The following is a 25,761-nucleotide window of genomic DNA, read 5'->3' on the forward strand; positions in this document are numbered from 1 at the left end:
AGTTGCAGTACCCCTTTACAATTTTAAAAATTATGAGGATCTCAAGAACTTTTGTTTAAGTGTGTTATATCTGTTGACAGCATACTAGAAACTAAAGTTGACAAGTTAAAGAAATATTTACTAATTCCTTTAAAATAATAATAAACCATTACTTGTTAGCATAAGTAACATATTTTAATGAAAAATAACTATTTTTCCCAAACAAACAAAAATTAGTGAGGAGAGTGGCATGGTTTTACATTTTTGGAAATCTCTTGTATGCTTGGCTTTTAATAGTATGCATCTGGGTTTGCATAGCTGCTGCTCCAGTGTGTCAGTTTGACTGAAATATATGAAGAAAATTCATTGTCACATAGATTAATAATTGGAAAAGGGAGAGAAGTATTTTAATAGCCTTTTCAGATAATTGTGACTGTTCTTTGATACTAGACCAAAACTTGACTAGTGGTAATTTCTTAAAGGTTAGTTGCAATGCGGAAGCTGAAACCATGTCAATGAACTTTTTGTTTAATTCAAATGAACTTTTTGTTTAATTGGTCTGTCTTGCACTTTGAATGGATCTTTCATCCTTGTACAACTTTATAACATCATGCATTGGTCATTTGGAAAATATTAGTGTGCTGAGTGATGCAGATATTCCAAATGTTGGCACATTTTACTACAAAATATCAGAAAATCCCGTTCATTAATATCACTAGTGATCTCCTAGAAGAGCCTTGAAGTTTGGGAGGCTGTCAAGCACATAGTGGTGAGCATAAATTTTCCAAAATTCTTATTTTTACTTGAAAGCTCAAATTTTGTCAATAAATACTGTCAGTTGCTTTCCTTGAAGTGACAAGCTCACTTGGTTCATTTTCAATAAAATATCTGCTATATACCCAAGTCTCAATAACCATAGTTTGTTGTCAGTCATTCCTGCAAAGATATGGTGTTCCTTAAAAAAAAAAAGAGTTCAGTTCTTAACTCTAACAGTTAGACAGAGCCTTTTTCGAGGTAGTCATGCCCTTCGGTCTGCAGAAGAAGTGCTTTATGAGTCCTTGACCCTGAGTCACACAACACAAGGAGACTTCCAAAAAGTTCATGGAAAAATAGGATTAAAAGATTATATGAATCTTTCCATGTACTGTTTGAAGACCCCCTGTATTCAGAAGACCTGTGTGTTCTCAAAGGCAGACATTTGATCAAGTTACTCTGTTTTGTCTGCTTTGTCGAGGTTATCTTAAGCAAATTTGACATATATTTGAAACATTTTTAATGTTTTACTTCATAGCAATGAGGAATAAATGCCCATGGGTCCAGTTCAAGGGGCTGCCTGGATTTGTGCTAAGACACCAGCGGTTTCCCAGGCCTGCTTCTGATCGTCAGAGCAGGTGTCAACAGTGGAAAAGGCAAAGAACATCTTTATGTTATTGTGGAAATACATTGATCTTGTGGGCCCTCGGAAGGCAGTGGACAGGGGGCCTCTCAGCACATTTTGACAGTTGCTGCTGGAAGATGGAAGGGCAGGAGTTCTTGACATCAGAACACCAACCTCCAGTTGGTTTACAGCAGCTGCCAACCTGCTGCAGACTGGAGTCATCCTGGGAGGGTTGGACATGGGTTCCATCGCCAGAGCCTCTCACGTCAAGTGGTCTGAGGTTTGGCCTGGTCACAGGGAATTTTACACCCCCCCCAACTCTCCTAAGGGTGAGATCTGCTGTTTAAAGGCAGGTTCTGAAACGTTCTTGGGGAGGCCCTTCAGTCCATCTCAGGGATTGGGTAAGTTATTGTTGATGACAACTTGAGACATTTTACAAGACAAATGACTGATTGAAAACTAGAGATATTAAATTGAACTGGGTATAATCTTGAGTTGAACAAAAGCTGTGTGAAACAATATGGGGAGGGGTAATTGGTTTTTTTTTTTAATCTCATCTCATTTATGTAGGTTGACTCCTTCACTTCAGATCACCTTCTGAGACCTGCAGGATCAAAGGCAAACATCTCTGCCTTTATTTATAAAAGAAACTTATAAAAGCAGGATCTGAATTCTAAATACACAGGGTTGGCCATGAGCAAACTTAGATACTCATATGTATCCTTGACACCTCTCTGTTCAGCGCCCTTCCTGCCCTGTAGAAAAGACCCTGGTAAATTAAGCATCTTCATTTTAAGTTGTCTGAACGGTTCAGAGCAGACCTTTTCTGTGGAGATGTAATTACACATACACAGTCAGTCTAAAATATTCCTAATTTAAAATGTCCTCAGTGTAGGAAATATTAAGCGAGTCTGAGAAGGAGTTCTCTGTAAGGTCTCTTTTAGAATACAGAACTTGAAGGAAGGATCCGTGTTGAGAATCTTCCCTTCTCTCCTGCACTCCCATACTCAAGCCTTGCCACGGGCCTGTTTCTGGCACCTCGTGCTCCTCCAGTCTGCTGGGAGGTGTCAACAGAGTCCCAAACTGTCTATGATATCTTGCTGGTGATAGGACATTCTGAATTAGCCTAAAGAGGGAAATTGCTTTCTTGGCCATGAGACAGGCTTTCATGGCCATGAGACTTTTTCTAGGAGGGTCAGAGAAGTGGCGTTTTCTCCCAATCTGACTGTCATCATAGGATTAACAGTTTGCCTGGGTGACCCTGGGGAATTCTGAGGCAGTCAGAGCGGTGGAAGGTTGGGGGAGAGACAGAGAGCAGGCATCAGGGGAGGGAGAGGCAGAACCCCGTGCAGTGGGCATGCAAGGGATGCCTTCAGGTCAGCATCAGCATGCTGCTGAGCCCAGTCTGTACCGCTGTGCCCACAGCACCCTCATTCTCAGCCTGCTGGGGATGGTGCTCTACCTGTTCTGGTCTGCAGGCTGTTCTCTTAAACTTTTTTGTGCCCCCAAACTTTTTTGGTGCTGTCTCCTCTCTTTCCTTGACTTGGAATTCCTTTTTCATTCCTTGCACATCCAGAACCTTTCCTTACTTAAAAGTTTCTTCTGCTGTGAAGCCTTTTCTGACCCCTTATGTTCTGCTTTGCACTCTTCGCCACCACAAGAGAGCAAGCTCCTTGAGGCCAGGTAAAGGCCTTTGCTTATTCTTTACATTTCTCCCAGCCCTTGGGAGTTGCTGCACACAATGGATGGGCTATTAGTCACTGGGCTGTTCAGTGGCCCCAGGGCAGCCTCTTTCAAATCAGGGCTGCTAGCCTTGCGGGCCTGTGTTTGCTTTTCCCCACCTTCCCTGTATGTCCCTGTTTGATTTGTGTGACCTGTGTGATTGGGTTGGGCTCAATAACCCCCCTCGCCCACACACACACACACACACACACACTCTCTCTCTCTCTCTCTCTCTCTCTCACTCTCTCACTCTCTCACTTACTCTTGCCATATCCCATACGCGAAGCCCACCATCCCCACTGAGGCCCCACATCCCTTTGAACCAAGCCTGTTCCTGTCTTTAAACACCAACTTCACCTCAAGAAGAAAAATGAACTGGCAGATTTCTCCAGCACCAAATTACATTAAAAACCGAAACAACTCCCCTGGGAAAAGGGAGAAATTAGCTCTACTACCTTTGACACCCTGTATTAATAGAGTGACATAGGGAGCAGCAGCAGCATGACTTGTACTGTGAATGTTGGAATGATTCTTCCTCCTCCGCACACTTTTCTGTGTTTTCCCATCGCCTTGGTCAGTGTCTCCTATGCATTTGTTTTGGAATCTCCCCTTTACTAATGAGCCTGCGGGATCATGGGCTACATCCTTTGTCTGTCCCCCAAAGTTCTGAACAAGTTGTCCTGTGCACAGTAGGTGCTCAGGAAAGGTTTTTTGCATTGAACATGAGTTGTTCTTCTGATGGGGCAGGTGCCAGGTTGTGGTGACCTCCCTTGTTTATCATCACAGTTACCAGTGAGTGGTGGGGAACAGCGGGTACACTGCCACCTCACTTAGCAGGTCTGCACAGGCTCTGGATTATCTCAGAAAACCCACCCATTTCCTCATCATGGTGACCTTTTCTTCTTGGAAGCGTATGAGTGCTTAGGGGGCTAGATGTTAGCTCACAGGAAGACTTGTCTCCCCTGTATATCCCTCTAGGTTCTCTGCCTTGCAGAGGAAGAGTCCTGAGGCATCACCTGGATTACTCAATTTTTCCTAAATCTAGGAAATTCCAGGAGTTGAGGAATCTGGACACAGGGTTGCTGCAGAGAGTGCTGAATGAAAGCAAAGCAGCTGAGTAAGCCTTCTTCCTCCAGGGAAGGGCGTCCCACTGTCTTCTCCCAGACTGTGTGAAATGTCGCCGTCAAATGACATAGTCTTTAAGACTTTAATTTTCCTTAAAAAAAAAAATGGGGGAAATGATCTGTACTTTCCTGTACTGTCCTCACAACGTGTTCGTTAGCTCAACACTTGTTAGTTGATGACAGATAATTTTCAGATCTTGGACTCACTGGTGAAACATTTTGCGTGACTAGTAACTCGTAAAACTCAGAAGCTAAGTAGGACAGGCACCATGCACTGTATGGGGTTGCAAAGGCAAAACCCAGTACACATAAACTAATCATTTACATGAGATTATTGTAAATCATAAGTTGTGATTGTGAGTGGTAAATTTTGGTTTCGTTTGTGACATTTTTTATTTCCTATGGAAAACTGTATGGCTTGATTTTGTCATTGAAGGGAATATGGGTGCAGGTTTGAACATAAAGGACTCAACGTGCAACTCTGGGACTCATGACACTGGAGAAGAGGCGTGGAAAGCCTTCCCCTACCTTAAAATGAATTACTGGTTAACTACTATTAATATGCCGTGGGCCTGGAGACCAGCCTATACCATGCCAGGATCAATAAGGGTATTTATCATGTGTGCGTATTGGTCTCTCATGAAGGAGTGAATCATATTTCACAGTGCATATGTTAGAGCAAGAAAAAGTAGCAGAAGGGTTGTGAAGTCTTATCAAAGAACTGGATGTTCAGAAGGTGAGCGCGCAGAGCCACGCATGTGAGCATTAGAATCAGAAGTGATCATCTGCCAGCAGCATCTCTGCCGCTGTGCGAGGGGAGGTGGAGTGAGCTCGGTCCTGGTCTGTGGGAGGAGTGCTGGTGGTGATTTTTCCACATAGAGACTTCTCCAGTTCCTGTTGTGTTTCCTAGCTGTTGGATCCAGTCCTGCTGATCTTTCTTCCTTATTGTACAAATAAGGACTGTATACCAGTAATAACAACACTTAGAACATCTAACTTCATATTTCCATTTGCATCTTGCAGAGGACCTATGGGTTGATAATTCTGTAGGGAAGCACGGGATAAGAAAGCTACCACATTCTCTTGGGAACAATATTGTTGTGCTTTCTGTTATTAAGATCATCGTGGAATAACTTTGGCCAATTTTTATTCTAGAAAAATACAGAGTGAAATCCAGCTGAAGAATTTTCAGCAAACTTAAGATGTTTCATTTCCAGTATACTTCTGTGGTCTCTGTACTTAGTTGAATTGGCATGCAGTTTAAAGGTCCCTGTCACAGTTCACGTGTGGCATGGGCTGGTGGGAGAATTCACAGTCAGGCCAAAAGACCTGATAAATATTGGCACATTCAGCACAGGTTTGCAGAGCCAGCTGTCAGTTCTTACTGTGATTTTTTTTTCTGTGATTCAGAATGGGTATAGTTAGGAGTAGCCTATCAATACTTTGTATGTTGAAAACCACTTTAAAAAAATTATATATATATATAAACACATACACATATTTTAAATTTTGTGAGGTGGCTCATGAATTGGAAGTTTTATTATCAGGTTCATCACCAATTAATAGGGATACTTAGCCAACTTACTGGCTTTGATGACTTCCTGGTGTTGTCAAGAATGTCTCTAGTTACTCTGGGGAATTCTGCCATGGTCCCTGCTGCAGCAGAGAAAGCATATTCTGTTTATATTCTTACTCTCCCTTAGCCTGGCTGAGGAGCTAAATGTTCCTTCTCAGGCTGGAGTCACTCAGCAGTTAAGCAAGGGTCAGAAGGGAAGCTGTATGGCTTCTGGTCTCCATTCGACAGATACTAGCAGTGTACTTTGGTTGGTGAAGGGAATTCACAGAACACCAGACATGCCAGCAATTTTCATGAGATTCCTTCTTTTCCATTATCATGGTCTCCCCATCACGTGGCACTTAGATTATTGCTTTGTAGGTTTCTCAGTCTATGCCTACTTTTCCCAAATAGATTGAAAATTCTTAAGAAGAAATGAAACATATAAAATATTTCTTTGCATCTTTGACAGCATCCAAAGCAAAGCTTTGGACATATTTGTTATTTGATAACTAATGAATGAATCAGAAATTGGTATAAAAATACAACTTAAGGTCAAGAATAAATGTTTTTTTGTATTACCTGCTCATTCAGTTTGTCTAGAAGTCTTAGGAGGAATAATAAAGTTTGACTCAGCAGTGCTGCACCTAACCAAATGCCTGGCACATAGTAGATGCTTAATATATATTTGTCAAATGGAATAAGTACTTGAATTGTTGAATTAAGTTTTTGTGGTTAGAACTAATGAAAGCCTGGATGTAAGCCATGAAAATCAGAACCTTTTGGCAGCAACATACACATAGCACACACAGCTTATGATCTGAGCTCTGCAGTGATTTAGGTAGAAGCTCGATTTCTTTATACAATGGTATTTCATTTGTTTTCTGTTCTTTATATAGCCAGGACTGTAACAATAATGCTGATATTACATATTTTCAGGGATAATGTATGGAGCAGTTGGTTTGAGACTTCAGACTAGTGGGTCTCAATCTTTTCAGCATATCATAATCTCCTGAGAACTTGTTAGAACTCAGATTGCTGGGCCCCACCCTCAGAGTATCTGATTTAGTAAGTCTGTTGTGGTACCTGAGAATTTGCTTTTCTGCAAGTTCCCAGGTGATGCTGATGTAGCTGATTCAGGGACCACTTTGCTAACTACTGGATTAGACAAATGTGGTTGGATGGTGTTAATTTCAATGTTGAGACATTTCCATGTCCTGGTAGTGTGCACACACGGGCTGGGAGTCATAAATCCGTCTTTCACATTGACCAAGAGTTTTAATTTGAATTTTAAAATATAGACTTCGGGCCGAGCCCGTGGCGCACTTGGTAGAGTGCTGCGCTGGCAGCGCGGCGACGCTCCCGCCGCGGGTTCGGATCCTATATAGGACTGACCAGTGCCGGTCACGAAAAAACGACAAAAGATAAATAAATAAATAAATAAAAAAAAATAAAATATAGACTTCGATGGTTGATAAACATAGTACTTTTTAAAATCTCACTTAAGAGTTCCTAAATGTTTTAAGAGTGTAAAATATGTAGGCATCTACTCTTACAAAGCTCAAATGGTTTTATTATTTAAAGACTGGTATGAAACAGAACTTTACTAAAATATATCAATATATTCCTAAAGCTCAGTGTAACATGAAAGACGAAATAAAATATGAGTAAGTGGAGAAATGATGGTGTTCTTAACTAATTACAGTCAGCTGTAGCAAAACAAATCATTGCTTTGACCTGACATAGCATTTTATTTGAGGTTTACTATGCAGTTTATTGAAGTCATTCTCTTGTTACCTTGAGAGTTATTATGGCCATTATTTTGTTGCTTGATAAACTGAGGCCCAATAAAAAGGTTCTGACTAAGGTTATGCTGCAGAAATTCAGGATCCTTTGCTGTGCCCTGTTTCTAGGATTCTGGAGTCCTTGGGTTTCTATTTAATTCTTTGCATGCTGCTGTATTTTATTTTCTTTATTAGGAACCTTGATTTTGAAGGGCAGTGCCTAAGGGATATCCTTTTTTTTTTCTACTGCAGCGGCAGGAACAAGCATCTCACATGCCTTCCTCAATGTCTGTGAGATTCTGTAGGATTGAACCACTAGTGCTTATGACTGGGTGATAGGAATACGAGGGTACTTCAGAAAGCTCATGGAAATATAGAACTGGAAAATAATATGGATCTTTCCATGAGCTTTTTGGAGACTCTGCATGTTCTTCATTCTTTCTCTGATGTAGATGTTTATTTCATTTATCATTTTTGAGAAGTTTGTATTGCTTTTGCAATCAGATAAACAGTAAAGATACAACATGGGAAACAAAAGAATTAGATACTGAAAATCACCAGTTGTGCTACCAGGTTGTTGTTTAAAATCAGAGCAACGACCAGTGGGGTGGCTCAGGAGAAGGGAATGGACATGTGCCCTCTCCAGACCCGGAGAGTTGGTGGTGTGGAATCATAAAATTGGAATGTCTCATCTCACTAGCTGAAAAGAGGAGAGAAGAAAGGAAAGAGAGAATAAATAGTGGCTTGGAAATACATTTACAGAAGCCTAAGGTGGGTGGATTTGGTATCCTTTCAGAGAAAAGAGATCCCAATACTGTCTTTAAAATGAGGCTTTAAAAATATATTTTGTCGTCGGTCTCACTCAAACCTTCCAGAGCATGTGCTTCTTGCTTGCTTTCTTTCTCCTCCTTGCACATGTTCAGCTGGTGGACACTTTCTGAGCGTCATCCCTCAGCCATGCACTGTGCTGGGAACTTTTCTCCATGAGCCTTCTCTCCCTGCCTAGGGACGTTTAAACCTCCTCTGTGTTTTAAAATTAAATAACAAGATCTTGTGACTCCCCAGAGCTCGTTTTTAGCTCACATATATTTTTGATGCCAACCTACTTAAAACCATTATGCCTGGATCCCTTCGGCAGATGTTTGCCACCGTGCGTCTGGCAGTACGTCGGGTGCAGGGACACAGTGGTGTGCCCAGAGGCGGTGTGCCCTTCCTGCTGGACCTTACCTTCTGGAGGGAGGGAAGGCCATTCAATGTACTCGTCTCTTCTGTTTCCTTGCTGCTTTACCGCTCCTGGCTCTCCAGCAGGTCAGCTCCTGCTCCACCATGCTAAAATGCAAGACCCCGAAGACCTAGTTGTCTCATGGTCTTTTCTAGAGCTAACTTTGCTTGGTCTCTTAGTAGCAGTTGACACCGCAGCCTGCCCCCTCTGCTGCCCATGGCAACTTTACCCTCCATGACATCGCATTCTTCCTTCCATACGGTTCCAGCCTTGAGTCTCTGTTTTCCTGGAAAAACTCCCTTTACCCCCTTCAGACGCAGCCAGTTTCTCCGGCTTGTGACCCCTGGATCTCTGTGTCCAGTCTCAGCCTCCCTCTCCTCTGCCACACCCAGGCTCCTGCCCTCTGCCTCTCCTGCATCTTAATTCCTGACGTCCCATCAGCCCTCCACTTCTGTCGAGTGTCATCCCCCACATGTCCCTGAAAGAGGTCCCCTGTCTGACATTTGTGTTCTTCTGAGGTCTCTCGGCAGCTCCCTGCCTCTGGTCTCTCTCTCCTTCACTTGTCTTAAGAATTACATTGGATGAGTCTCTGCAAAGCACAGCTCTAGGTGTGTAACCTCCTGGCTGAGAAATCCTTGGTGGTTCCTGCTACATCCTAAGGAGAGTCCAGGGAGCTTGGACTATGGCTTCCCTCACCTTGCCCTGGTGCCTTTCGGACAGGAGCTCTGTCCCTGTTGTCACTCGGCTCTTCAACCTGACAGCCCCAGCCATCACTCCACGCTCTCCCCCCACCTTCCTGCCTCCATTCCCTGTCCTTGCTGACCTTTTCTCCTTCCTCTCCTTTCTTCATTTTTCACCTATTTCTTGCTTTTCTTTCAAGGTGCAAATCAGATGCAGTTTTCTCCACGAAGATCTCCTTAATTCCTTCTGAGGCTGCAAACTTTCTCTCCTTCCTCTGAGTTTCCATGGAAGTTTACGGGTATTGCTGTGTAGTAATGGGTGGTGGTGCTCCTGTGATCCCAGCCTGTCTTTCATCCTAGACTGTGGACTTCTTCTGGGTAGCGACAGCCTGACACTTTGGAGCCGTTTCAGGCTTCTGGATCAGCTCTTAGAACATTGCTTGATAAATGGCCATTGGACGGATAACTTAGGAGTTCATTCAGTTGTTTATTGGAATTGACCATAAATAGTTTAGTGTCTACACCAGGAGTTGGCAAACCACAGCCTTTGGGCCAAGGCCCACTGCCTGTTTTTGTGAATAAAGTTTTGCAGCACAACCATGCTGCAACGGTGACTGGATGGTCCACAGAACCTGAAAGAGTTTCTTACTGACCTTTTACAGAAGTTGTCTACCCTTGGTCCACACCATTGTCCAGACTTCTGAAGGATACAATGTCAGCTGTGGAAGGAAGTTAAAGAAACAATGTTTGCTTAAACTCTTAACCTGTTGCTTTGACATTCTGACACATCTATGTGGCTGCCATAGTTAGGGTTCTGAGATATTTATTTACTTTTTTTAAAGTGAAGTATAATTAATTTTATGATTAAGAATGTACAGACAGGTTAACTAGATTTGATCTCCAGTTTCTTGACATCGGGTTAGGAATTTCTGGGTAGACCTTACACTGTCAGCCTTCATGTAATTAAAATTACCTCTGGAAGATTTTTGGTGTTCTTGTAAAAATAATCAGTAAGGGTCTTTCAGCTGTGCCACTGGACTGAAGCCGGTCTTAGCAACCCTTCTTCATTTTGGCTACAGAAGTGGCAGCAAACGGTTTTGCCTCTGCATATTCAAAGTGCTTTTCTCTGCACGTCTTTGGGAGGAAGGTGATACGTTGCCAAGGTTTAGAGGTAAAGTTTTGTGGACCCCACGTTAACACCATGTTGTCTTTTCTTTTTTTTTTTTTTTTCCTTTTTTAGAGGGACGCATGGTCATCCAGGATGTTCCTGCTGTTACCAGCAGAGGGCACGTGGAGAACACACCTGACCTGGTTTCAGACTCCTCCTACTACAGCAGCTTCTACCAGCCGTCTCTGTTCCCTTACTACAACAATCTGTACAACTACCCGCAGTACTCCATGGCCTTGGCTGCTGATGCCTCTTCTGGGGATGTGGGAAGTCCCCTCGGGGGATCCCCCATGAAGAACAGCCTACGGAGCCTCCCAGCACCTTATGTGCCTGGTCAGACAGGAAACCAGTGGCAGGTATGATACTACCCAGAGAGTGATCGGGATATGTGAAAAACACACACACATAGAGGTGTGCACACACGTGCACCCACACATACACACATGTGCACACCCAATTCTACATACATGTGCAGTTACAGTATGCAAAATGTGTAAAGAATTTTTCACTCTGCCAATAACGCCATTTAACCCCAGAGGTTGGCTGCAAGGAATTGTAAAAAAATATGCATATATTTTTTCAAATATTGCTTTTCTCATTTTTTTTCAATGTCATTTTGCATAAATGCCTAGCTGACTGGAGTCAGACTCACAAGTAGCCTCTGGATGAGGCCCCCCACCCCCCCCCACCAGCCTTGTCTGCCCTTTTCGTTGAGTGGCTTAGAAAATGCCAGGTGCAGCCTTCTGGGTGGCAGTAATCTTTGTGATGCATTTTGCGCCCTGAGGAGGAAAAATGTTATAATCTGTGTTTTTTGGGGGAAAAAAGTTAAGAAAAGGAATTAGGTCACTGTTGTGCTGGGCCAACTTGGGTGTGTTTTTAGCTAGAAATGGAGGTCAGTCTTTCATAATCTAAGTATGTATTTTAGAAATAGTGTGCAATCAAGAGCTTTTAATATTTGGAGTAAAACAAAGCACTTTGCTCTATCAGGGAAGGAGCATCTATCTAGAGCTGTTCTGCTTCCTCGGTTGTAACCATTTCCATCTGGCCAGTGCATTAGATTCAAGGCACCAAAAGCATTCAGAGGCTAGGTTGCCATGTATGTGTGGGAATATGTTAGCATGAGAGGTTAAACTCAACACCTCCAAGCCCTCGTCCAACTGAAAGGTGTTAGGATTCTGTGAGAACTGCTCTCATTTAGATGCATTTACCATGCTCAGGCTTTCTCCGTTGGGATTTGATTCTAACAAAATGCAACATGTATATTCGGGAGTTCTGTGCAAGTGTTTGACGTGTTCCCTTTTCTTCTTTTTTGTTTCCCCAGCTTTTAATGAGGTATGATTGACATATAAAAATTGTATATATTTAAGGTATGCAGCATGATGATTTGATATGTGTGAATTGAACAGTGATGACCACAATCAAGTTCATTAACACGTCCGTCACCTCACATAGTTGCTATTTGTCTGTCCGTGGTGAGAACACTTAAGGTCTCCTCTCTCAGCATTTTTCAAGTATACAATACAGTATTGTTAACTATAGTCTACATGAGACTCCCAGAACTTATTTATCTCGTAACTGAAAGTTTGTACCCTTTGGCTGACATCTCCCCATCTCCCCCACCCTCCAGTCCTGGCAACACTTGTTGTACTCTCTGCTTCTGTGAGGTCAGCTTTTTAAAAAGTCTTTCACATTCTTAAGCCCACTTCAAAAAACGTACATTTAAATTTTCCTCTAAGTAATTCTATTCCATTTTGCCTCTGCCTTTTTTAGGCGTGGGGAAGTTGTTAATATTCAAGTCTCCCCACATTTTGGATTTTCTTGCCACACTCAGGGATCTGGCTTCTGGGGCATATTAAAAACTCAGTTTTAATCCCCTGAACTACACATTTTCCTAAGTTTTCCATTCATTTTATTTTTGGAATCATACTTTTTTTTGAGGGGAGGTTAAAACACAGGGATAATACAGTTGAGAGCTAATATGAGCGTAGAGGAGATGTGATAATTTATGGAAATTCGAGCTGGACCCCTTCAGGCCTCTCAAAGTGCAGTTGGATTTTACGATGTGGGGCAGGTTCTAGGTTAATTCCTACTGGAGACTCTCCTCCCTAAAGGAAGAAAGAAGTATCTTAAAGTTTTAAAAAAGCATCTTATCCTGCAGATTCCTAGGAACCAGGGGCTGCTACTGGGGTGTCCTGGTTTGCTCGCTGCTTCCAGACTTTGAAGATAAAGTAGGTGGGAAGGTCTGTGAACCTTTGGCTTAGGTGATAAAGGATAAGAAAGGAAAATTCAAGTGTTTTTCTAAAAGAAAGAGCCAGCTCAAGATCAACTTTAGAGCCAAGTCAGAAATCTCCTAAATTATTTGGCCCTCCGATTTGGTCAAAATCTCTCAGATGATGCCTGACACACTAATATTTATTTTTACTCTACCTGGAAAACCTGGGCAAGGTATGACAGAGGTCTTGAATTTCCTTGGATGTCCCCTACCGAGGTCTACTCTCCTGGGGACAGCCCAGGGAGATGAGCTGTCTTGGGCAGCACTATTGCCTGGTCTTTGAGAGCTGCCTCACCTTCTGTGCCCAAGGACAGATTCCCCTGAGGGCAAGTTCTGCTGAGAGAGAAGCTTGACTCACAGTGTCTACCTGCTGGCCAGGGTGACAGGAAAGATCTTGGTTAAACTTTCGTAGTCCTGTGGGGATGTGCAGTTTGGATGCTTAGTGCCTTCCCTAGAGCTGGACTGGAGAGAGGCACTGCTGGTTAGAGCCCCAGGAGAGACACTGAGGCAGCATTTAATTTATGACTTTGTTTTCACAGAGGCCTGGGCTTAAGTCATCTTATTTCCTAGCCAGTCGCTGTCAGTGATGCATTCTCATGTAACAAATTATTTTGCAGCAATAAGTCCTTCTCTCCTACTGTGGGTGATGCTCATTCTTTTTAGTTAATAGCATCAGTAATGAGAGCTTTCATTTATTGAGCAGTTAATCCTCCTCACTGCCATAGGGGGCAAGTGGCATTGTCCCTTTTACAGGTGAGGACATTGAGAGTTAGAGGGCAGACTTATCCGAGGTCACATAGCTTCCAGGTGGGAGAGCCAGGGTTTGAATCCATGCCTGTCTGGCTCCAAAGTGGGTGTTTCAGTACCGTCTGGTTATCACCGGGTCTGCGTCGAATTTAGGGCTTGGAAACTACCTCCCAGGAGTCCTCTGTGAGCTGAGACCTCTGGGGAAAGTGCAGAATGTCTCAGCAGTTGAACTGTACCTGTAGGAGCAATGAAAACTGAGGCCCTCTAGTTTTTTAGGGCTTAGAATTTCTACCCAAGTCCTTTCTTTTCCATTGGACATCATCTTGGAACTCTCTTCTGATTTTCTTTCTTCACTTGTGGATGTCAGAAATGAGCAGAAACTTCTAGAACAGTGCTGATCTGTCATTACTTTAGACAGCTGAGGATAGACCCTGATGCTTTCCTGAAATATGCAGTTTTGGCCTCAGTATTTAAAATATGCTGAATTCCTTGCTATTTCAAAGTTACTTTTGGAAGCTGCATACTGATTTTCTCTGGATGTGATTATCACTAATGCACATTCAGGCAAACGTGCAACACACGTGTAATATAAAAAATGATACTAACAATTTGCTTGAGGGGTGCCTCCATATGGCCTCTCTGTTCCTTCTAAGTCTAACATTTTATGAGTGTGTATTAATCTTTTAACCAATGTCAACATAAGCTTGACTTACAGTTTTTTAGTCATGCCCACAAGAATTAGTTCTAGTGGAAATAAACTGTTACATTAAAAATACAAGAGCCAACAGAGATATAACCCATCAATTTGCAAAATGACAGATGAAAATCAGTCCTTTGATGATCAGAGCTGAAATGGATATTAAAGAGATCTAGTCCACCCCCTCTTGCTGTAGAGAAAACTGAGGCCAGGAGCTGAAGGGATTTGCCCAGCATTTCAGTGGGTTGATGACCAGAGGTCTATTGATTTAGGGGAACAATAAGGCATGCTTTAGAAAACATGGACTCTGCAAGATCTCTGTTCAGTTCTAACTTGTGGTTTAATGATGTAACCTTGAGCAAAATACTTAACCCTCTGAATATTGGTTTTCTTATCTGTAAAGTGGGATTAGTACTATCTTCATAGGAATGTTGCATGGATACATAAGACAGTGTGGTAACTGAGTGAGATCATTAGTGTATGTGTAAACCATGAAGTGTTAGCCAATATTAACTGTAATGTGTTTCAGTGATCATTATTTCCACTTGCCCCCACCCCCTTTTTAAACTATTCTTCGCCATTTGTTCGCATGTATTTTAGTTAGCTATCTTAGATTCCTTTTGTGACAAGATGGGGTATAAGTAATGCACATTTTAGTATTATTACAAGACTGTGGCATATGAATACGGACTAAGTATGAATGCAGCATGGTTTTATATCATTGCGGAAGGATTTGATCCAGATAGGAAATAGAAAATGCAAAGCATAGGTAAAGGTTATAATGATACAACATATGTTTATTAGGATGTTATAAAGAAATATTAAGATGTTATAAAGAAATATTAATGAAATAGTAAAAACCTACAGATAATACTTTTAGCTAATGTTGAAGGCATAGGACCTGGACAGCTCACTTTTTAACCAGAGTGATCCTTATAGCAGAGGTGTCGGGTACAGTCTAGGATGGGAGAGTTTCCTCCTCGTGTTGCTCTCTGCTGTTTGTTTCTGCTCTTTGGATGGTGCCTTGCTTCTCCTGGTGGCAGCTTTCCGGGGAGTGTGGGGGGTCTCTCCCTTGGTTTCTGTCCTACTTTTCTACCTCCTTTGTGGAAGGCCCCCCAGCTCCACCTGGAGAGCACCTGTGCCGTTCTCTCCTGATTGATTCCCTGGGTCTGACTCTGGCTCAATGGAAGGGCTGGAATCTGAGGACTTGAAGAGTCTCTTTCATCTTTTCTTGACTCTGTTGCTGAGACCTGACTTTCCTTCTGACTTCACCACACAGAGTCCTCCTTTTATGTTATCCTGCTTCCCTAGCTGCTTTGAGTATCAGTGTGTGTCAGGGGAACTGTGAATGTCTTTTAGCCAAGAGCTAGCTCCTTTCTGGTTCCTAGAAAAAACTGACTCCAGTGGAGAGAATTATAATTTTTTTAAGTTAGAACCCTGAGAGAAGAATAGAAAGGGTATTGGATTATTTGCAAAAAGAATTCATCTTTTTATTGTAGAGTTCAGACTTCTTGCAGATCTGCCTATAAAATCAAAGAAGCTGCAAAGAATCATTGAGCACCTACTAAATGCAAAATCAGGGTTTTTTTTTGTTTTTTTAAAAAAGAGCAGTCTCTTGGGTCAGCATTCCAGAATCCAAGGCTCTTCCGTGTTAATGCCTTGCATGCTGAGAGCTGCTTTAATGCTTTTGGTCTGTCTGCAGCCTGTGGAGATTTGTGGCCCAATCACAGATTCCTGTCCTGTTGTGAAACAGGAATAACATTTGTGACACTGGAACAAACTCAGGATGAATGGCTGGTTCTCCTGACCAGCAGCTCAATTTCACTTCTGCATTTAATTGCCTGCAAAAGCTGTTTATTGCCTTGTGCACTCCTCCACAGCAACATTATCTCTTAAATAAACATGTTGTACCAGGTTGACAAGGGAGAGGTGCATATCAAGTGAGCAGAAATAAATATGGGAGGACTCCGGGCTATCCCTAGGATCTCCTTTCAGTCCCTGTGGCAGGCACCCTCTCAATTGCTTTTCCGAAGCTTGTGCCACCAGATGTACAGACTTACATCCCAACCACAGCTAAGGTGTGGTCAGAAGGAAACATAGGTGATTTCATGCCTTCTCATGGTTATTTTGGTCTTTGTCTGAAGCATTTCCTGAGATGGTTGCCCATTGACAGCTGGGCACCTTGCTGGAATGCATTCATGTACGAGGGTATTTCAGAAAGTTCACGGAAAGGTGCATAGTATCTCTCAATTGTTTTTCCGTAAACTTTTTGAAGTCTGCTGATATTAAATAAACATGCATTAAGGGCCTATACAATATGCTAGAAATTGACCCCTGAACAGAACAGACAAAAATGGAGAAAAATAGGTCCTGGGGGCAGGCCGCTGTTATCACACGGGAAGTTGGGGATCACCTAAGTAGTCCTGTCTTTGAAACTGAGATACAGGCAGGAAGGAAACCAGATTCTGGCATCTGGGACTTGGAGCACAGAAAAAAAAGCACCCCCTTGTGGGTGCTCCAGGGATGGCACTGCCGCCCCTTCAGCCTGCTGAGGGCCAGAGGGCTGGGCAGGGCACTTAGAAAAGCCTTTTGATTGCTTGCCTGTCTGCCTGCCTGTGTTCCCCAACCTAACAGCAGCCTGTTGGGGCCCTTGTTTCTATACCGACTTTTAAAAAATTTATTGTGGCTCAGCATCGGGACAACCTGTTAGCTAAAAGAATAGCCAAAAGAAGTGACTTTCTGGGTGTACACTGTGTGGGAACCATCACAGCGTCTCTGCAGCTGTGCAGAGGACTCCCGCGTTGGGGGTGAGGGTTTACGAAGCCAAGGCTTAAAGCTGGTGCCCATTCCCAGGGAGACAGTGACAATTAATGGTCATTATTTTTAAATATTAAAATTTCAAAAATCGATAAAATAGGGAGAAGGCAGTAGAATACAAAATCCACTTTCGTGTTTAAGACGGAGGAGGAGACTTCTATCAATTTCTGTGCTTGCCTGAGGCCACTGAGCTCCACTGGCAGGTCTCCCAGATGATGTGCATCTGATCACCGCAAACTTGGGTAGCTGTGGGCTGAGACAGTACGAGTGACTTGCCTGAGGAAGCTGACCTGGGCACCTCACCGTAAGCCAGGTGCGTGCTGCCCAGTCCCATGGCCCACGACATCGGCAGGTTAAACTAGCGCTGGCTTCCCCTGTTAGAGCAGACTGGTTGTTGGCCACTGTCTGTTGGTAGAGAGACATTGACTGGCTTTTTCCTCTGGGAGGAAAAACTGACAAAGTTTGCAAGCAGACCTAAGCAGAATTTATGAAGACCTATTCCATTTAAAACATTTAAAGTAATTTCTTGCCTCAGGAAAGGTGCTTGAAAACAGATAAGGTATTTGCCTGAGGTATTAGGGCTAACTCACAATCGTAATTTGGCTTTTGGAAGGGGTTTACAGAGGCATAAATTTCTGTTGATGTATAAAAGAAATTCTTGTTCTGTTGCTGTGATGTGGTATATTTATTTTGCATTTGGCCACTTTTGTGAACTCTGTAACTCTAATAATTTTATGATTGCTCATTTTGGAGTTGCTAGGTAGGCAGTTGTTTTATAGAAACATTGATCCTGAGAGTTTTCTTCCCTTTAAATACCTTCAGCTCTGATGTATGTTCTTAGTGCATTGCTCAGCTTAGATAAAAGTGGGCACAGGAGTCATTGTCTTTTTCCTTATTTTACTGAGAATGTGTCTAGCAGTTCACTATTATGTATGCAGAATGTCTCCAATGCCAGTTCACAGAGAAAGGAGGAACATAAGGACACATGAGTTTTTCTTAAAGCTAAATTATTCAATTAAAAAAATTGTTTTTATTGAGACTGTACCTTTCCAACTTAAAAAAAAATAAACTGATGATTCTTTTAGATGGCAGGACTTTTTTTGTTTTGGAAATGCCCTTACAATATAAAATGTTGGCACCCACTGTCTCCTTCCCCCCTCCCCTTTTTAAAGTACATTTTACTGGTCTGTGAAATCCAGAGTCTGGAAACCACTGCATTGGTCATTGTGTCCCCATGACAATAGCAAAGTTCTTCAGGGGCTTCAGTATGGTTCCTTTAGCAATTGTGTGGACTTAACTTTCTGCTTCACTTGCACTGCTCTCTCGACACACACTGATACTCAAAGCAGCAAGGGAAGCAGGATAACATAAAAGGAGGACTCTGTGCGGTGAAGTTAGAAGGAAAGTCAGGTCTCAGCAAGAGTCAAGAAAGTAGATAGAAGAGACTCTTCGAGTGCTCAGATTCCGACCCTTCGGGTTGAGCCGGCGTCAGACCCAGAGAATCAGGCAGGAGAGAGCAGCACAGGTGCTCTCCAGGTGCAGCTGGGGGCCTTCCACAAAGAAGGTAGAAAAGTAGGACAGCAACCAAGGGAGAGACCCTTCCCCCACACCCCCAGGAAGCTGCCACCAGGAGAAACAAGGCACTACTCAAAAAGCAGAAACAGAAACAGCTTTCCTTCCTTTTTATGGCAGCCCTGTGCATGCCTTTATGCTAGTCCAGCGTTCTGTGGGCTTCTAACATGCATCCAAGTGGGTCCTGCCGTCTGGTACCCAGTGAAGATGGAGTGGTTGGGCCTGCCAGGTCAGTAGGCCAGCCTTGGGAAATCTGTTTAAAGAAACTCGAAAGTTGTGATCGACCGTAGAAAGTAAAGCCAGTGAAACTGAAGGTGCCAGTCTCTCCAAGTGTAGGGGGTCATATTGCCTGTACGATGAACTTTCCTTAAACGGCCTGTCAAGTCTCAGCCATGGGCAGTTACAACATATTTTTCGTCCTGCAGGGGAAAAGCTTCCATTTGCTAGCCAGCCCTGTAAGCAGCAGTAGTCCTTGGGCCATCCTGTCACCCAGCCTTGCAGCCTGGACACATGCAGTCCTGGCTTTCTGTTTCTAAACTATCATCATGTTACCTGCATGCACTTTCACCGAGGAACTGCTGTTTTGTCTCTTTTTTTGCTGATGACTCGTGATGATCGTGACAGTCATCATCTGATTTTTATTACACCTTTCCTTGAAGGAATTGCTGTTTTGTTTCACAGATGATGAAAGCTTAATGACTTGCATGCTTTTGATCCTGCAGTGAGGGCAGTTGTTTGTAAGAACTGGTGCCTGCGATGACAGTTTTCCTGGTGGCTCTTTGTCTGGAGCCAGAGCTTAGGGAGGGTGGCGGTGGGCATCTTAGACGCTGAACCCAGACAGATGGTGAGAGGTGGGGCTGAGGAATTTCCCATAGCTACAGTAGTGTGCACGAGAGACATTCTTGCACACTGTTTTGGTTAAAAACGTGGATTCCAGAAGAAAGTAGAACTGGCCTCTGGAAACGTAGGGCACTGGGGAACAACAGGCAGCTCTGCTCAGAGGAGATCTAGGAGAAGGAGCTAGGCCCTGGAAATCCTAAGGGATTGTTTTCTCAGCCTGGCTGAAGTAGTCCAGTGGCACCCCAGGAAATCCTGACAGAGTGTAGCCTCAGATTTCAGGAGCCTTTGGGAATCTTAGATGGATCCTGGGCTGTCCTGCAGATTCATTGTCATTCTTACATGAGTTCAGTTGATCTGGAAAACCTTATAAGGGCTGGTGTACTTCAGGGACTGCTCCACAATTGAATTGGAGGCAGAAGGAAGTATATGATCAGTCTGTTGTGAGGTTGTTACATTACCTATTTTCTGACACAATAGCATCAGGTTAGTAAATAAAAGTCATTTGGGGATTCTGTAGTCTGCTTGAAAATTAGATAATTAGATCACAGGTTTTGAAAGCTTTCAGATTCAATTTGATTGGGCTGGTGACCAAAATCTTATCTATTTGTGTTTGCCTTTTTAGCTTACTTTTTTTCTAAGTAGCTCTGAATATGATAAGAAATTAGTTGTTTTTCAGAATGTTTAAGTACATGGATGAGCAGCTCTCACATTTCTTGGGAGTCCATATTTCTGTGGTCTGTTAAGTTTCCATCATTATTTGAAGAAAGACCAAAATCAGAAGAATGCATAACAGAGACAGGTTTGACTTGTTTTTTTTTTTTTTTTAATACATATTAGAAATACAATAGAAAAATAAAAAGAATAGGGTTAGAAAAAAATCTCCACCATATTTCAGCGTGTATAAGAAACTCCGCCATTCATTCATCAATCATTCTTATCAAGTGGCTTCCCTGCACATGGCGCTGTGCTAGGCCCTCAACTACTAGCCCACAGTGGAGTGAATGAGCAAGAAGAATCAAAGGACATGTGTCATTCTCTGAACACTATTGCGATCAGAGTCTGGAGATTTCCTGGGGAGAGCCGTGATGCCTCTTGGAAGATGAGCCCTGTGTGGTGGCCTGCCAAAAGGCGGGGGTAGGGGTGGGGATGTTTTATCACCACTGTTGTTTAGAATTGCCAGTGCATGGTGATGATTAAAAGCAGATTGGCTTTTAGTGGGTCTTACTATTTTTAAAAAATTCCCTGTGGAGAGTGCACCCCTAAGCTTATGGTCTGCTCCCAGAATGGGTGGCTCTGCGTGCCCCCTCCTTGGTATGGCACTGGCTCTGTGGGCATCGCCCTTGAGATACACGGCCTCTTGGGGTGCATCAGGAGACTGAGAAACAGGGAAAAAGTATTATCTCCTTGTTTTATTTTTCACACCTTTTTTTCATCACATTCCTTCTCACAATCCTTCTTTTTGGCAATTCCTAGTTCTAATCACCCAGTACTGGGAGGAGTAGTCCAGACACCATAATTCCATGTCTTGAGTATTTGTGAAAAAACAAAAAATGTGAAAGTCTGGAACTTTCTCCCTCTCCCCCCTACCTCGTGTGTGTGCACGTGTGCGTGGGTGTTTGGTGGATAGTGGCAGTGTAGGATCTTGAGTTGGTTTCAACTTTCTAAACATCAAAAATAGAAAAATTTCAGAGAATAGATTTTTCTTTCAAATTTCAACAAAATGTTTAAGTACTTAAAATAATATTTAAAGTGTGGAACGGGCAGGTTTTTTGTCTGAGTTATTGCGTCCTCCGCTCCAGAAGAGCGGTCCTCTGCTGCCTCTGCAGAAGCGCAGGCGGTCCCGTGAGGGCAGAGGAGGGGACAGTGGGCAGTGGGCAGGCAGCCGGGTGGTGCTGGGTGCTGCATATCTCAGGCTTCATCTCATTCCTAAACACCGCCTGTCAAGGATTTTTAGCCCCTTTTGTGGGTGAGGAAACGGGGGCTCGGGGAGGTGACACAGCTGACACACAGGGGAGCTGCTGTGTGACTGGGCCGTACCTGACTGCAGAGGGCACATTCGTTCCCACTGTCTCTTTCTGCCTCTTAGGGCAGTGCACACTGCTTGGTCTTCTCTGTATGGAGCCTTGCAATTCTGGAGAATCCCTAAACAAGCTGGCTCAAGCATGGTTCAGAGCCTTCCCAGACGCATACACACACACTCTTCGTGTACTTTAGGGAAATGTTTTCGGTTATTCTTGCGTCATCTTTTACTTAGAGGTGGACTCTCTCTGTCATGGCCTTTGAGTGGGAAGGGCCTTTCCACGCCACCCACAAGCTGGGTGTGTGTCCCCATCAGAAGCCACCAGCCTGCGCTGGAATCTTTCATGCCAGCTTGGGCCAAGTATGTGTGTGTGCTGGCACGTAGAAGGTGGCCCCAGACAGCCTCACCTTGCCCTCCAGGCAGTCTGTCATGTTCAGGGCTCATAAGACACCCGTCACACTGCTGATTTATGCTAAAAGTATCCTAATGTTTCTGACAGCTCATGTGTGACATGAATATAATCCATATTTCTTAGAGCAGCTAAGCCAAGTGGCTTATTTCCCAATACTGCTGATAGGGCTATATCTCTTGATGTCGCAGCGTGGAGATGGTGATGGTAACATGTTGTTTCTGGGTCACTAGTTTTGTCTAAAACAGTAGGTTGGAACAGAGTAGCAAAGGTTAATTAAGTTTGTCCATCAAAGTGGGAAGAGAGATGGATGCCTCTGATACTTTTGGTCCTAAAACTAAAGTTCCTGAGTGTGTGGTTACGGGCATCTTTTCTTCTCATTTTCAGACTATCAAAAAAACCCGTTTCTTATTTGCTCTAAAAGGAGAGAAAATGTGAAGAGCTGTTGAAAGCCAAAGGCAGTGAGTAGGTCTTTGTAATAAGCAAATATCTTCATTCAGCATTGAGAAGATGGGTTGGTTTAGTAGAGAGAAGTATCAGGAGCTTCTGGGGTGAATTGCTTTGAATCCTGCCCTCTGCATTTAATCTCTTTGTGAGTGGAACCAAATTATTTAATCTGAGCAATTTCTTCTTATGTTTATTCTGAAAGTATGAGGACTCAGATGACAGGAGAAGTCTCTGTAGTATCTTTCTCTCAATAAACACTTATTTTCTTCCTTTGAAATCTGTTAGTCCTGTAGTCAATAACCAACATTCTCTCAGGAAAATTACATTAAGAATGTCATCACTACAAGCCCCCTCCAGCAATGATAAGAGGTGTTATATAATGCTTTCAGAGATTTGATATGCTAAGGGGGGTGGAGAGTTCTATGTTCTGATAATTATCAGCCTAACTTTAAAAATATAAATCTTTGTATATGTTTTTCCTCCAGCTATTTTACTGAAGCTTTGTTTCCTGTGGCTTTTACATAAATGACACTAGCATTTATGCCTGGATATACATGAGTTCAGTTGGGAGGTCAGGCAGGGTCTGTATTTTAGATTTGTGACTCTGGAAGATGTAAGTTTCTGACCTAGGAGCTGGAAAATCCTGCAGAGATTTGTAAAAGATGAGGAAGGCACTGAGCTAGTCCCAGCCAGAGACTGATCTGAATTGACTGTCCCCTCTCTTTTGTGAACCCCCTGAAATGCACCAAGACTCTTCCAGGTTCCAGGAAAAGGAAACATTTTTAATAATCTGGACTTTTCTTGCTACGTACCTCTTTTTAAAGGTACTTGCAAACTCCAAGGTCAAGGGTTTGGATCCTTGTACCAGCCAGTGCCAAAAGTCAATCAATCAATCAATCAATCAATCAGTAAGGTACTTGCTTCCCTTTACCTGGCTTATACATCATCATTTTTCATACATTTTAGACTGAGACCCACAGTAAACTGATCCAGTATATATTTACACACAAATACAAACACAAAATGAAACGTTTTTTGAAACAGCTCTTCCCCATACCAATATGCAGTGAATTCTCATATATTTTCTATTTCATTTTATTCAGTTCCATACCATTCTTTAAAAAAAGAAAAAAAAAATATATATGCTGATTGCAAACGTAAATATTTTGTGGCCCTGTAAGGGGTAGCAGTTCTGCCTTTTGGAAAATAGTCTAGAAAAGTAAACTTTGTTCCGTCAATGCTCTTGATGCAGATGGTGAAATCAGCTGAGCAACACAAGTTAAAAAAATTAATTTGGATTTTTTATTCACATCTAAATTGCTTTTTTGATAAAGACAAGCAAAATGAACCACTAAGTGTAGTCCTGATATGGGGTTTTTGTCCCTTAAAGTTTATTCAAGACTGATGTGAATCTCTGTCCTATGCCCTCTCTGGGGTTTCTACGGTTTAGGGGAGGGCTTGCTGTATGGTCTCATAGTCAGTTTTGGTTCCATATTTCCAAATGACTTGCTTATTTTTCCATGGTACATCTTATGGCTGTTGTTTTTTTTCTTTTTAAATCTACTCTGCTATTAATCCAAACTTGGACTTTAGCTCCTTTCCTTCAATTTTTTTTTTTTTTAAACTCCACCCACACAAGTTTTCCTTTGTTTTTGCGTGTGTCACAGACTTTCTAAAGCTTTGGGAGACTTGGGGTTTGCAACTGAAAACATCTTGGATGTAATATTTCTGAAATTATTTGTTCTCTTTGCCATATTGTACAAGCGTCCTCTCTTCTCTCTTTTTTCTTTCCCCTCCCACCTCCTCTCAGGGGAGGAAGAGCAGCCTTTCCATTTTGGGGGAAACAGCTCTTACGTTCTTCAGCATCTACTCGCTGACCGTCACACTCAGCACCTTCCTCTGGGGACATGGAAGGATTCCTTGGCCTTTGCAGGGACCCCTTAGAAGGAAGGGGCTGAGTCTTCTCAAAGGCCCATCTCCCGCTCTCTGTCTGCTTCTCTTCCTCTAGGGAGGGCGTGGAGGGTGTCACGTGACTTGGCCACCTAAGAGAAGCCAGGTGAGTGCAGAGGAGGAAGTAACAAGGTTAGGAGAAAGAGAATGAATCTCCAGAGGACTGGATGGAAAGGGGGAGGAAGGAGGGAGGGACGGTTTTAGCTGTGGGGCATCTGCCTGTGCCACATGACTCAGCATTTGGCCTGTTGGTCTTTCAGTCATCTCTGAAGTGTGTGCATAATAGCAATCATTTTTAGCCTGAGTATTTAAAATAATGCTTTCCAGCTGTGAAGTGTGGAATGGCAGCGGATGAGTGAGGTGTGTATTTCAGGAAGTGAATGGGGCCTTCCGGGTGAAGCACCTTGCACAGGTAAGGTCTGTGGCCCAGGACAGCTCACAGTGTGTGGTTAGGTGAGAGGGGGAACAGGTATCTCATTCAGATGGCTTGAAAAGAAGCTTCCATTAAAACTAAAGAAATCATTTAAAGAGGGCAGAGTCAGCCTCAACCTTCACTCAGCATCACCAGCAGATGTGGAATTCCACAGCCTTCTTTTATAAAAAGATTTCTGTTCAGAAAACCAAAGTCTGCTCCCAAATGTGGATTTTGCAGTTTAAAAGGGAAGTATCAACATCAAGGGAATCTTCACACTATTATTTTCGAAATCAGAGTTTGCAATTAGGAATGTTATTCTGTAGAATAACTCTTCTCTTGAAGACTGGTCCCTTCTTACATCAACTCTAATTGTATGCAGCTGAGCCACGCTTAGAAAACAACCCGACAACAATTTGGTCTTCACCAGTCCCTTTTAGCCATTCACCTGGATGGGGTGTTCAGTTCGCTGTAAGACCAGACACTGTTCCTATCTGAAGCGTTAATAGACGCTTAGGAATTTTTTTTTTTAAAGAAGTTAGGTTTTTATGTTTTAAGGTCGGGTGGCTAAGGTGTATAAAAGGAAGCCTGTGGTTCAGTTACATTGTGATGAATATTCTCAACAATTTAATGAAACCTCAAACTCTTAAGCCTTCCTCTGGGGTTAATGCTAACACCATGTGCATGCTCTGCCAGCCCAGCTCTTATCTGTAGGTCATTCTCTGGTTCAGAGACCGGGGGTGGGTAATAAGATTATAAAACATGCTTCTCTCTTGCCAGCTACCACATGCTAATAATAATAGTAGTCATAATTCACTGGAATCTCGGTTGCTTAGGTTTTACTCAGTTTGTTTATTTGTTTAATTTAAAGGAATAAAAAATAGAATCTTGAGAAGAAACAAGGCAGCATTGCTGGAAGGAAAAAAATTTTTTGGCAGAACTGAACAGTTGCTTTAATTTGTGAGC

General features: G+C 42.8%; 1 protein-coding gene across 2 annotated transcripts in view; it reads left to right on the plus strand.

The window, feature by feature from the left end:
* DMRT1 (doublesex and mab-3 related transcription factor 1) overlaps positions 1-25,761 on the plus strand; it is a 96,221-nt gene that overhangs the window by 23,042 nt on the left and 47,418 nt on the right. For both annotated transcript variants that reach the window (XM_063081350.1, XM_063081351.1), the window contains one exon: positions 10,685-10,968. In XM_063081350.1, the coding sequence (XP_062937420.1) occupies positions 10,685-10,968 (284 nt within the window). The remainder of the gene's footprint in view (positions 1-10,684; positions 10,969-25,761) is intronic.

The sequence above is a fragment of the Cynocephalus volans genome, chromosome 16 (assembly GCF_027409185.1).
Source record: "Cynocephalus volans isolate mCynVol1 chromosome 16, mCynVol1.pri, whole genome shotgun sequence".
NCBI lineage: Eukaryota > Metazoa > Chordata > Mammalia > Dermoptera > Cynocephalidae > Cynocephalus > Cynocephalus volans.